Raw genomic sequence first — 13,845 nt, 5'->3', positions numbered from 1 at the left:
CATGAGCAGGGGAAGAGGCAGAGGGACAAGCAGACTCCCCACTGACCGCAGAGCTTAACTCAGAACCCAATCCCAGGACCCTGAGATCATGACCCAAGCCAAAGTCAGACGCTTAGCCCACTGAGCCACCCAGGTGCCCCTCCCTCTCTATTTTTAAAAAAACTTTCATTTCCTGTGGCCCTTTGGGGTTCCCCTTTACCTGTTAGATGGTGTGCTGCCTGATTCATGAACCAAATAATAAAGCCAATGAGCTCTTTCCTGGGTTGGGACGCCTGGCTGGTTCAGTCAGTGGAGCATGTGATTTTTGATCTTGGGGTTGTGAGTTTGAGCCCCACGTTGGGTATGGAGATTACTTAAATATAAAATCTTTGGGGCACCCAGGTGGCTCAGTCGGTTAAGCATCCGACTCGGTTTCGGCTCAGGTCATGATCTCATGGGTGGTGGGATCCAGCCCCTCATCAATCTCCACACTCAGAGGGGAGTCCGCTTGAGATTCTCTCTCCCTCTGCCCCTCCCCTCCCCTCCACGCGCGTGCATGAGCATGAGTACTCTCTTTCGCATAAATAAATAAATCTTTAAGAAATAAAATAAAAAATAAAATAAAATCTTTAAGTGCTTGCTTCAGCAGCACATATACTAAAATTGGAATAAAAGAAGATTAGCATGGCCCCTGCACAAGGATGACACGAAAATTCGTGAAGCATTCCATGTTTAAAAAAAAAAAATTAAAATCTTTAAAAAAATAATAAATAAATAAAATTTACTGGGTTGAATTTTTGTTATCTAACACAGGGAACCCAGAGGGAAGGGTTTCCCACAGGGGTGGGCCACCCAGGTGAGCTTGGAGCTGCTTCTCTGAGCTGGCTGCCTCCATCCCCCACACCGCCCCCCACCCACCCCTGTTGGTTAAGTCAAAGGAAGTTGTGGGGGTAATCTCTTCCCTCCACTTATTTATTTTCCCACAAGTAAACTAGAGTACATATTAAAAAAATACACCCTTCCCCCCCGCAAAAAACCCACCAAGGGACTGTTCAAGCAACTTAAATCTATGGTTTGATAGCAAGCAAGTGAGTCCACATTCTGTCCCTAGGAATTACGTGCCATTAATTTTTTATTTTTATTTTTATTTTTTAAAATTTATTTATTTGACAGAGCACAAGTAGGCAGAGTGGCAGGCAGAGGGAAAGGGAGAAGCAGGCTCTCCGCCGAGCAGGGAGCCCGATGCGGGGCTCGATCCCAGGACCCTGGGATCAGGACCTGAGCCAAAGGCAGCCGCTTAACTGACTGAGCCACCCAGGCGCCCCTTTTTATTTTTATTTTTATTTTTTAAAGATTTTATTTATTTATTTGACAGAGAGAAAGACAGCGAGAGAGGGAACACAAGCAGGGGGAGCAGGAGAGGGAGAAGCAGGCTTCCTGCCGAGCAGGGAGCCCGATGTGGGGCTCGATCCCGGGACCCTGGGATCATGACCTGAGCCGAAGGCAGACGCTTAACCGACTGAGCCACCCAGGCGCCCCTTTATTTTTATTTTTAAGTACTCTTCACACCCAACATAGGCTCGAACTCAAGACCCCAAGATCAAGAGTCGCACACTCCACCAACTGAGCCAGCCAGGCGCCCTGGTGCTGTTAATTTTTGTAGTTCTCCTCCCCTGCTTTCTGGCAGAATAAATGTAAATGTGGACCCTGCCGGTCCTTCTTCACCCTCTCCCACCAGGACTGGTACAGTAGCCACCTGACCCTCCTCTCTGGTCCTACCCCTTCCCAGCCAGAGAGCCCCAGACCGCCCCACCACCTCCCCAGCCCCCTAAACTGTCACTCTTACCCCCTGGGGAACCGAGGCTCCAGCACCTCTGAGCTCCTGGGCTTTTCTCCCAAGCCCGCCCAATCCCCTCTCTTCCCCTCTGTTCACACGGCCACCTCTACCTAAACTGACCTCCCCTCCTACCTCCCGTAAAATTGGGCAACAACCCCTAAAATTCCCTGGTCTCCTAATGAGGCCTCCTTCTGTTTTCTCACTTGGAATGAGCTCCCTGCCTCCCCTGATCCATCCTCCTCACCCTCCAATCAAAGTCTTTCTCCCCATCTCCCCCACAGACCTGGGCCCGCTCTTAACTCCCTTGCTGGGCCAGCAAAGGGCTGACACATGGGAGTGGGGGTAGAGAAGGGGCAAGACGGTATGACTGAATGGGTTGCCTGCCCATGCTTGTCAGATTTACCTCGAACACAAATCACTTGGGAAGAGAGCAAAACACCAGATTCTGACTCGGTAGGTCTGGGGTGGGGCGGAGAGTCTGCAGGTCTAACAAGCTCCCAGGTGATGCGAAGCTGCTAGATCGGGGACTGGCCCACTGATTGGTTGGGGAACGGAGGCGGGTGGGAGCCCAGGTGCAGGTGGCATCATCCGGGGTATAAGACCGCTGGGTGGTGGCTGCATAGGGGTTACTAGTGCGAGTGACTAGAGGAGCCATGGGGCTGAGCCATGGGCTCTTCATCTGCTTTCTGCTCTTGGGAGGCGTAGAGCTGTGCTACCCCCAGACCACTTCTCCGGGTGAGACCTACTACTCATTGCCATCTAGGCCCCCCGTGGTTGTGGAGTGTCTGGAGGCCCAGCTGGTGGTCACTGTCAGCAAAAACCTTTTTGGTACTGGGAAGCTCGTCAGACCTGCGGACCTCACCCTGGGCCCGGAGAACTGTGAACCCCTGGTCTCTATGGACGCAGATGATGTGGTCAGGTTTGAGGTGGGGCTGCACGAGTGTGGCAACGGGATGCAGGTGAGACTTGGCCCCCTTGGTGGCCGTGGGGAGTGTGGATGCAGGGCCAGGGAGAGGTGGGGCTGGGCCAGAGCCCCTTCACTTGCTGGGGACAGGGAGCAACTGAGGCCTGAAGCTTGGGATTGGCAACTTGGGGTGGTTGAAAGTGCTTGCCTCTAGTTGCCAGAATCAGGTAGATGGGGTGGAGTCCAGAGATGGCCATGCACTCTGGGCCAGAGAGGGCATCCCCCACTCTGATTCCTGAGGGTTTGTGAACCCCTGGAGGGCATCCAGGAGAGATGTGGCTTTGAGGGAGGGGGCAAAGGGCGTCATGATCACCTCTGTGTTAACTTCAAGGCACAAACGGGATCCCTGGGGGTAGTCCCAAGTAGAGGGGTGGGGACACTTAATGTGGGAGGCAGGTACTGAAGAGCTAAGGAATTCAGGCTACAAGGAGGGGCTTCCAGCAAGGCAGGGCTGGACTGGGCACAGGACCCCTAGCTGGTCCACGGTTCCTTGGACTACTTCCTGTCACCCCACAGCTCATCTTCTCCTTTGTCCTGGGCTCTTGCGCACCAGGCCCTGGACTCACGGCTCAGCTTGGCTAGGGTGGGGGCAAGCTCAGTAAGCACCTGGAGCCTTCCTGGGGCTTTAATCTTCCATGCTGCCCCCCACCCCCGGGGCTTACCCTGAGGCCTCCTGGCCCTTGCTTCCCCAGGAAGAGGACAGCGAGCCCAGAGAACCCAAAGAGTTATTTGAGGAATCATTCTAGTTGAGTAACTCCCAAACTTTGGGCATTAGAACCGCCCGGGGAGCATTTAAAAATCCTGATTCCCTTTTCCTGTGCTAAATCAGACGGGCTGTGGGAGCCAGCTAGCAGCATTCTTAAGGCCCCCAGGTGACTCCAATACGCACAACCTGGCCGTGCCCTTTTCCGGGGTGGGGTCTCACAATCCTGCCTGATAAGAATCACCTGGGGCCAGGCCCTGTGCTGTCTCACCAGCTGCAATTGGTTTAATGCCCCGAAATTCTGAACTTCTGAACAGGGCGACCCACAAATGATGCTGCTGGTCCATCTGGGGCCCTAGCTAGTAGAAAGCTCGGACTCTCCTAAAGATGCAGTGGTTCGGGCATGGCCAGGCAGCAGCTCGGTCTCCTCCCGGGTGGCCCCTTGGAAGATGCAAGTGTCCGGTAGCACCTGCCTGAGCTCTTCCTGCCTCTGGCAACCACTGATCCTTCTGTGGGTATGAGAAGAAGAGAAGGAAGGGCAAGTTGAGTCTTAACTGCTGTGGCCATGAATTAAACTTCCTGGAACCTTCTGGGTTCTTCAAGGTGGCTCTCTAGGTCCCAGGCCTTCCCTGCCCCCCTTCCACCCCCAGAAGGAAATGGTGTTGGGATGGGGGTGGCAGCCTGAGAAGGGGAGCACATACCCAACACCCCGGTCGCTGGGCACCACTTGGGGCCTGACACAGAGCTGATCCAGACCCCCTGCGGTGGCGTCACAATTTCAGGGTCGGGGGGGGGGGGGCGGGAAACGCAGGTTCGAGGGTGGTACCTGTTCAGGCTTTCGCATGGGTCATCAGGAGGGTGGGCTTTGAGTCCAGGGTCTGGGTTCTCCCCACCTCAGGTGGGCTGCCCTCCCTGCCCCCTTTCGCGGGCAGGTGATGCTGTTGGGGTTAACCCCTCCCGTTCCGTTCAGGTGACGGACAGCGCTCTGGTGTACAGCACCTTCCTGCTCCACAGGCCCCGCCCTGCGGGAAACCTGTCCATCCTGAGGACTAACCGCGCCGAGGTTCCCATCGAGTGCCGCTATCCCAGGTCAGTGTGGGACGGGGCGTGTTGCTGCGCCTGGTGCGGAGGCCCCTCCCAGCATGCTCTGGCAGCTTGGCGGCTCGAAGTTGTGCGTACTTAGGTTGAGGTCACCGCCCTCCACTCCAGCGGGGAGTGGGGAGGCCGCTGAGTCTGCCCTGAGCCTCTGAAATGCATCCGGGCCGCAGCTGTCTCTCGGTGGAAGCTGCAGGGCTGCCCAGCCCAGGCCCACCTTGAAGTTTTGAAAAACTCCGTGCAGGTGGAGGTTCTAGGCTTGGGCTAGCACAGCCTGCTCTTGGCCTCTGGCTTCCCCCACAACGTGCACGCGGGTGGGGGAGACCCCTCAAGCCTTAGCACCAAGCACGTGCCTGTGACCTTGGGCACTGGCGCGTGAGGAGGAGGTGACTATGGCTCATAATGACAAGGCCACAGTGCCGGGTCCTGTGTGGCTCCGCTGAATGCAGAGTGCACAGGCTGGGAGGAGGTAAGGGAGGTGGTGCCGATACCATGAGGGTATGGGCCTGGGTGGGGGGGTTCATGGTAGAGTCTCCCAGAACAAGATCCTGGGAGGGTGCCTCTAGGACGGGTGGGACTGGGACCGTCTGGGCAGAGCCACACACTCCCCAGGGGAGTGCAACGTACCACTAATAGGGGCGCAGCCCAGGGGTCTGGAGCCCAGGGCCTGGTCAAGAAAGGGAAGGGGAAAAAAAAAAAAAAGGGAAGGGAGACGGGGGGTTCTAAAGGCCCAACCAGATCCAGAGAAGGGGCTCAGGCTCACATGTTAGCGGGCACCCCTCCCTAGAACCAAGCTGAATGGGTAAGGACGGGTTTCTCAACCCAGAAGGGCCTCGGGCAGATGGAATCGGTGAGACCAGCTGCGATGGCGTAGAATGAGTTCTGACCCACGGCAGCAGGGGTGGAGGGAGCCTGGAGCTTGACCTGGTTGGGTGGGGGAAGATGGAAGAGCCAAGGGCAGGAAGGTCAGCCGCCCCTGTACTTGCTCCAGAGGCTGAAGCCCTCCTGGGACGATGGCTGCCTTGCTTTAGAAAATCTCTGCCTGGGACTGACCTGAGAACGTGGGCTTGCCTGGCCCGATGGCGGCAGGTGGTGCAGGGGGGCCTGCCCCAGGCTGGGATGCTCTATCCTAGCTCCAGTTCTCCCATGCGTCACCGACACAGCCTCTCCCATGAGACCCGGTGAGGTCGGCAGGGCAGACCTCTGGAGACCTTCCACTGCTTCCAAGGACCTTCCCGTCCTGGTATAGGCCCAGACAGTCCCTGAGGCTCCTCAAGAACCAGAGGGGGTGCAGAGAGGGCTGGCTGCCTCAGGCCCAAAATCTGAGCTTCTGGGGTTAACCCTGATAAGCCCATCTGGGTCTAGAGACCAAACTGCGAACTCGGGTGTATCCCATTTTCATGCCTCAGCAATGTCCTCACAGCTGGAGGGAGGGGCCCACTCACAGGTGTGGGGTTTGGGCGGGTCAAGGGGGAGGCTCAGACTTCGGGTGTCTGTTCAGTGGCCTTAGACTCACCGCCTGGCTGGGCCCCAGCTGAGGTCTCTGCTGTGAGATAGGAACGAGAGACCCAACCCCTCCACTGAAGCCAGGTGGGATGAGCTCAGGACAGGTGTAGACAGCTGGTCTGCTCCGTAGGCACAGCAACGTGAGCAGCCAGGCCGTCCTGCCCACCTGGGTGCCCTTTAGGACCACGATGCTCTCAGAGGAGAAGCTGGTTTTCTCTCTCCGCCTGATGGAGGGTAAGCAAGGAGGGCTTGGGTGGGTGCTGGCAGGGAGAGCTCGGGTGGTCTCACCCCTGACTGTGTGCCTTTCAGAGGACTGGGGCTCCGAGAAGCGGTCCCCCACCTTCCAGCTGGGAGACGTCGCCCACCTCCAGGCCGAAGTTCACACTGGTAGCCACGTGCCACTGCGGCTGTTCGTGGACCACTGCGTGGCCACGCTGACACCCACCCGGAATGCCTCCCCTCATCACACCATAGTGGACTTCCACGGGTGAGGGCTGGGCCACTTCTCTAGGGAGCCCTTGTAACTACCTGACCTCCACCACCTTCCTCAGCCCCTGACTCCATTGTCCACTCCTCTTCAAAGCTGTCTTGTGGACGGTCTCTCCGACGCCTCTTCTGCCTTCAAAAGCCCCAGACCCAGGCCAGAGACTCTGCAGTTCACAGTAGACATGTTCCACTTTGCTAATGACTCCAGAAACACGGTAACTGACCTTTAAAAAATAACTGGGGGGCACCTGGCTGGCTAAGTCAGTGGAGCGTGTGACACTTGGTCTCAGTGTTCTAAGTTCAAGCCCCATGTTGGGTGTGGAGCCTACTTCGGGGGTGGGGGAACTTGGAATAAGATTGAACTATAGGGTCAGGCTGACCAAGCTTACTGTCTGCTGTGGGTCACCAGGTATCTCCTTAAGCAACTTGATAGCTCTGTCCCTATCCCAAAACTCTGTGAATTCAGCTGATAAAGCCATGGGCTCTAGTGAGATCTTTAGGGAAGAAGCATGGGTAGCACAAACCCTTAGAGGTAGGTAGGAAGCCCATGAAAGGTGGAGAGAATCCAGGGTCTTAGAAATAGAACCAACCAGGGGTAGAGCTGATGGCTCAGATGAGGAGGCCCACCCACTGTGGCATCCGGTGGCCAGGTCACTAACCTGGTCTTTGCCACAGTGGGCAGGGCCAGCAGCCAGATGAAGGGTTGAATAAAGGGGTTGACAAAAACAGGTGTCAGCCTTCCTGGAAGCTTTCTGGAAGGGCAAGAAAAGCAGGTACGAACTTCTTTTCCTACAGGGTAGGCTCTTGAACTTGATCCTAGGCTAGACCGGGGACTTTTTGAAGCTTGAGTGCATCAGCAGCATCTGGAGGGTTTATTGACCTAGGTTGGGCCCTAGCCCCAGGATTTGGTTTTAGTAGGTCTAGAAGAGAGCCCAGCCTCTGCATTGCTAACCAGAAAGTGCTGGTAGAATTTTACAAATAAAAAATAGATCTTAAGTTTGCTGAACTAGGAGCAGGGGATGCAAAGTTTGGAATAGCTGCTCAGGAAGGGATTGTAGCAGGGATTTTTTTTTTTTTTTTTGGCTCTATACTAATCACCTGGAAAGGTCCTATAATCCCATATCTTTTCACTTAATTAGGATGGGGACAGCATCTCTTTTCTAACATTTTATTATGGAAATTCTCCTGTGATGAAAGAATTTCACAGCAAATACCTATATACCTATCATCTAGATTTCTACCATTAGACTAGTGAATGAATGACCATAAAATATGGTCTCTTTTACTTGGAAATCATCAAAAGCTATTTAAGCTCCTAGGGGGCTCTAATAAACAGCTGGGTTTACAAACCACTAAACCAAAGGCTCCTATGGCTGAGGGGCATTAAGGGGTGAGCACAGTGAATTTGTAGATGACACTGGAGCTACCTCCCCACGCCCAGCAGTTCTGTTCTGAGAACAGGAAGCTTGATACACTGGTCAATAAAAGGAGGGGTGTGAATCAAGGCTATTGGTGAGATGCCTGAAGCTCCAGATGGGTCGGACGGGGCTGCGGATAAAGAACAGACTGAGAAAGGGTCCTGATCACCCAGATCAGGGACCTTGTGGGTCCTAGGGTAGAGGATCCTAGCTGGGGTAGGGAGTGCCACTGACCCTCAGAGGTGACCTGGTGGGGAGGAGGAAGGGATAAGGTTTCATACGGGTGGTGGTTATCAGCACAGGTGCAACCTGAGCTGGTATGTGCATCTCTCGGGATTTTGGGGGGGTTGGGGGGGTTGCGCACCAGAGACCAGAGGATGATGCTGATCAGTGGAAGGTAGCCTGAGTTCTGGGAAGATTCTTCCTTAACAGTAAATGGGATGGTTTGGCTGACCCTGTCCAAGGCACAGAGAAGTAAACCTTTTATTCAAGAGGAACAGAGAACCATTGTAGAGTCTTAGGCCCCAGTTAACATCAAAAAATGTACTGGGAAGAAGCTTGAGGATAAAAGCAGTGCTATCCTGAAATAGGGATTCTAAGGGATCCCAGAGCTCTCCTCTGCTGGGGCAGATAGAAGGCTAGTGGCCTGGGGCGCCTGGCTGGCTCAGTCAGCGGAGCATGTGACTCTTGATCTTGGGGTTGTGAGTTCAAGCCTCACGTTGGGTGTAGAGATTACTTTAAAATCTTTAAAAAGAAAAAAGCCGCTGGCTAGAAGTGTATCCTCCCTTGTTCAAATTGGCTTCCCTGCTGGTGCACTCAGCCACTAGGTGGTGGCCAAGGTTTATGGCTCTGCAGACGGCTTCAGAGAAGGTGGTAGAACTTCTATGCCCTTGTAGGGTTGGCAGGGGGTGCCAAAGCACTGCCTGGAGTATGAAGGGGGGACCTCTGCCTGGGGATGCATCTGCCAAGAGGACCAGGGCTGACGTGAACCCTGGCTTTGTATCAAAATTTCCCCTATCCCAGGTGGCACAGTGGTAAGGGATTGGAGAGTTTGGGAAAGATTGGTTGGGGGGGGTATAAAGCTGGTGGGTTACAGTCTAGAATCTGATCTGCCACTTCCTCAAGTCTTGGCTGACTTCACCTCTGACCCTCTATTATCTCTAAAATGAACTCCAAGGGTTCAGGTTAAAGATCTGGCTTACTCAAGTCCCTGGTACAGTTTAGAATTCCACCTCGTAACAGCTGCTCTTACTTCTAGATCTATATCACTTGTCATCTGAAGGTCACTCAGGCTGACCAAGTCCCGGACCAGCTAAACAAAGCCTGTTCCTTCATCAAGTCCACCAAGAGGTGAGGGAACGGGTTAGACATGGCTGGGGCAGAAAGCCCTGTCACCGGCCTCCCTGGGGTCCGTTCCCCTAGGATGTATACCAGCAGCAGGCTGGTGCCTGAGGGTAACACGGCCATCTGATCTTGTCTTCTTCCCCTCCCCCCCACCCCGCCCTGCTCAGGTGGTACCCTGTAGAAGGCACTGCTGACATCTGTCACTGTTGTAACAAAGGCAGCTGTGGCCTTCCAGGCCGTTCCAGGAGGCTGTCCCACCTAGAGAGAGGGCAGCTCAAGTCTGCTTCCCGAGCCCGAAGTCGAAGGCACGGTAGGTGTTAGGACCCCTCCGGGGCTCTTGCCCTTGCCTCAGTCTAGGGTACGTGCTGTCCCTGCAGGGTGACATTCCTCCTTGGTCTCCCACTCAAGGCTGCTCACCGCTGGGGGAATGCGGTTTTGGGCTTTCTTACATAGACTTGGGGGCTAATAGGGGACTCTAAACCCCCACTCCAGCATCAGCCAGTGGTTCAGAGTAGGGCGTGATCAGGACTGTGGGGAGATAACGCAGCTTCTAGAACAAAACCTAGTTAAATCTGCTGAAATAGAGCAAAACCGTCGGACCCCTGGTGCGGGACTAAGGTGACCCTTAGGTGTCCTGTGTCTTTCAGTGACCGAAGAAGCAGAGATCACCGTGGGGCCTCTGATCTTCCTGGGAAAGGCTGGTGATCGTGGTGTGGAGGGGTCCACCTCTCCTCACACCTCTGTGATGCTGGGCTTAGGCCTGGCCACGGTGGTATCCCTGACTCTGGCTACCATTGGCCTGGTCCTTGCCCGGAGGCACCGTACTGCTTCTCGCTTGGTGACATGCCCTGTGTCTGTTCCCCAATAAAAGAAGAAAGTGAGCTCTGGGGTGTGGTGCAATGATGTCATATAGGGGTGAGGGGGAAGGGGGGGCAGACGGGAGAACAGTGCTGTGGGCTCAAGGAGCACCCTCTAGCATGGACTGCTGCATCTCTAGCGTGGGGTGGTCTGTCCACAGCAGAGAGGCCAGACTGGGTTGTGAAGGCAAGCCTGCATTTTCCTGGCTCTGGGCAACACGGCCTTCCTGGGAGAGGGGCTCATCTTCCCAGGCCACCATCCTCCCATGTCTCCAAGGAGGCCAAGATATCAGCTATCGGGGGCAAAAAAGCAGGGTGGGCCCTGCCAGCCCCCTTCTGGGCTAGCAGAGGGTCTGGTGTGTCTCTGGACCCCGTGCATCTGAAATGGGGTTGGGGGCAGGGAGGAAAGGATGGAGTCGGCCTCTCTAGGGGGCAGCAGACTCAAGGCCCAGAGGTGACCGGGTCCAGGGCGGGGGTCTGGACAGTGGTCACCCTGGGCCTGAGGCTGCTGTAGGGGAGCACGTCTGGGGTGTAGGGTGAGTGGGAGTGTGCTATGGCCAAGTCACCAATTCAGAGGTAGGCTCCTCAGAAGGGCTGAGCCCTGCTTGAAGCTTCCTGTCACTGGGGGGAGCTGCTTTCCCCCTCTGATAGAGCTGCCTTCCTCTCCTAAGCCCCAGGGGTGCCCAAGCAGCTTGTGACCCCCTCTCTAGGGCAGGGGGCCCCCCGCTCCCTCTGACAGCTGTGACACCCCCCCCAGGGGGCTGTGGCCCTTAGCTGGCTCCAACCTCACCCCAGACCCCAACTCCTTCTCCTGATTGTGTGAAGTTCCCCTTCACTGGGAATCCCAGCCTTGCCAGTTAATTTCTGTGAGCCTGAGGCTCCTCATGGGCAAAATGGGGCTGGTACCGGTTGGGCGGGCTTGTTGGACATAAATGGGATTGGAACCAGAAGGAGCTTAATTGTTGCATCTGGAATGGCTCCCTCCCTGCAGCCTGGGGCCTGGCTGAGGGCAGAGGCTTGGATGTGTTGACAGAAGCCTAGAGACAGATGTCTAAAGTACATTCAGGGGGCGCCTGGATGGCTCAGTTAAATGTCTGCCTTTGGCTCAGGTCATGATCTCAGCGTTCTGGGATGAAGCCCCGCATCAGGCTCCCTGCTCAGTGAGGAGCCTTCTTCCTCTCCCTCTGCCGCTCCCCCTGCTTGCGCTCTCTTGCTCTTTGTCAAATAAAATCCTTAAAGTACATTCAGGGCAAGGTTTTGTGATTCTGGGTCTGCCTCGGTTCTTGCCCCTCTAAGGGTGGTCTGTGAACACTATTAGCATCACCTGGGGACTTGTGGCAAGGCAGAATTTGGGGCCCCATCCCAGCTCTAATCTGCATTTTAAAATCTCCAGGTGATTCAGGTGTGTTAAGGTGCCCTGGGCCAGGGGATTTGCAGCAAGAAGGAATCACACCCCCCCCCGCCCCCCCCCCCAAGCAGGTCCGGGTGTGCTGTGGGAGGGAGTAAAAGGCTGGAGATAGGAGGGGTGGGCTTCCTGGAGCTGGTGATCCTGGAGCAAATCCTTGAAGAACCAGCGGGTCCTGGCTGGACAAAAGGGGAGAGGTGGGTGTGGAGGGAGGAGAGGAAGAGAGAACGCTTTCTCCTGGAAGAATGGAGGGCCTGCGTGCCTAGAAGAGGTGGGGTGGGTGGGGAGGGAGGGAGGTCTCCTACCAATGAGTCATTAACAATGTGAAAAGGAGCCACGGAATGGATTGTCTGTCAAGAAGACCCAGAGGAACAGCAGAACATGGCCTGGAGGCAGAATCAGCCTGGCTCCCTGCCTCTGCTGGCCTGGCAGGTCCCCCCCATCTGTGAGGTATGCTGTCCAGAGACTGAGTGGAGTGCTTGATGGCCGCCTGGCTCACGCAGCAGGCCTCGGGGGGCCAGAGGGCCTGTGTCTCATCCCACCCAGCTCTATTCCTCACCGAGCCTGTTTCCTCCTCAGCATCATCACCTTTCAGATGGAGTTCTCCACTCTTCAGGGTTCTTGGGAGGAGTAATGTGGTACTTGGTGTCCAATGAAGGGGCTCAGGACAAGTCTCCCCGAAGTGTGTGGCTCGGCCTACAGCTCAAGGTAGGCCGCATGCCAACGGAGACCCAACAGCTCAAGAGATATTTTTGCCCCTCCCTTAACTAGAAGTATTGAATTTGGGGGAGAGTGTCTTTCCCAGAATGGGAGTTTTTACCACCAATTTTATCTGAGTGATCCATGGGGGGGAGGGCAAACATCTGATTTTTTTTTTTAAGATTTTTGTCAGCACAAGCAGGGGAAGCGGCAGGCAGAGGGAGAATCAGGCTCCCCGCTTAGCAAGGAGCCCGGTGCTGGACTCGATCCCAGGACCCTGGGATCATGACCTGAGCAGAAGGCAGATGCTTAACCTACTGAGCCACCCAGGAGTCCCCAAACATCTGTGATTCTTGCCTTTTGAATTGCCTTACATGGCCTACCCCCTTCCTTAGCTCAGGATGGCCTATATACTTCATGTCAGCTTTGTCTTTGGGAACCGCACATACATGAACGGTTCATGACTACAAAATTCGATCTGATTTTTCTCCTGTTAACCCGCCTCATGTCAACTTGTAATTTACCCACGTGAGTTTGCACCTAGGGAAGTCAAACCGCACCAGGTGGAGCAAATACGGAGATCACGGGGAATGGCTTCCAATACGCAGTGACCGATAAAGAGAGGGTTGGATGGGTTCCTTTTGTTTAGGGGTAGGAAGACTAGATGAGGAAGCCTTGTCTTCCTGTGCAGAGGTGGGCATAAGGTGGTGCATGTGCCCGAAGGAAACCTGCCTAGACCTACCTTGTAAGTTACATAAATGAGGCTGGGTGGAGATTTTAGTGCTCTAATGAGGTAAAAGTGATTGTGGATCATTCCAGAGGTCACTCCGTGGTCCATCTGCACAGGTGCGAGTCAGGTTTCCGCTCAGGGGTCTAGCTGGTGACAAAATTCTTTAGCCAGAGAGACCTTCTGGAGGAGAGAGAATTTTCACTCCCCACCACCCTCGTGTGTTGGGACAGAAACGCTCCATAAGCTACAGCTACTTCCAGGACACGCCGCAGGGACTGTCCCCGCAACAACCACCCATCCTGTTATCTGCCCTCCTATTTCGGGGGCTTGCAACATCCTGAGAACTCCTCTCATTCAACTTCTGCTGTCTTCAGCGGGAACAGGAAGTGGCTATATCTGGTGTGGGGAGGAAGTGTGACTAGAATGTGACCCTGGATGTCAGCCCCAGCCGGTTCCAGATGGGCCTCTGCACTGCGCGAAGCTGGCCTCCGGGCAGGGCCAGAGAGGCCGCCTCCAGCAGTGAGGGCAGAGGGCCCTGCCTTCTAGACTCCACTGGAAGTTTGGGGGAAGTGAGGGAGATAGCCAGCAGCTGAGGGTTGTCTGGATTGCCATTGCTTACAGCCACCTGTTTCCCTGGTGTTTGGGGCAGCTTCCTATTACATGCTATGAAACTTGGTGGATCAACACTTCGTGGGTTTAAAACTTTGCCTTTGTGCTTCCTGGTGGCCAAGGGAAAAAAGGAGAGGCGGTGGTTAAAAAGGACAATGCGGGGCGGGGGGAGTAAAATCATGATCGCCCAAATACAAAATGAAAATGTGTCAA

General features: G+C 55.0%; 1 protein-coding gene and 1 non-coding gene across 2 annotated transcripts; both read left to right on the top strand.

Moving 5' to 3' along the window:
- The first annotated feature begins 612 nt into the window (after positions 1–612).
- Positions 613–715, top strand: LOC118523041 (U6 spliceosomal RNA). Its single transcript, XR_004910893.1, has one exon. It is a non-coding gene; the product is annotated as a U6 spliceosomal RNA (small nuclear RNA).
- A 1,754-nt stretch (positions 716–2,469) lies between these two features.
- On the top strand, positions 2,470–10,200 carry ZP3 (zona pellucida glycoprotein 3). Its single transcript, XM_036072415.2, has 8 exons — positions 2,470–2,775; positions 4,454–4,572; positions 6,215–6,318; positions 6,394–6,571; positions 6,668–6,785; positions 9,247–9,338; positions 9,500–9,642; positions 9,980–10,200. Exons 1-8 carry the CDS (start codon positions 2,470–2,472, stop codon positions 10,198–10,200), a joined length of 1,281 nt encoding a protein of 426 aa, XP_035928308.1.
- Positions 10,201–13,845: the final 3,645 nt, after the last annotated feature.

This window comes from Halichoerus grypus, chromosome 6 (genome assembly GCF_964656455.1).
Source record: "Halichoerus grypus chromosome 6, mHalGry1.hap1.1, whole genome shotgun sequence".
NCBI lineage: Eukaryota > Metazoa > Chordata > Mammalia > Carnivora > Phocidae > Halichoerus > Halichoerus grypus.
This window is presented reverse-complemented; position numbering and strand designations above follow the sequence as displayed.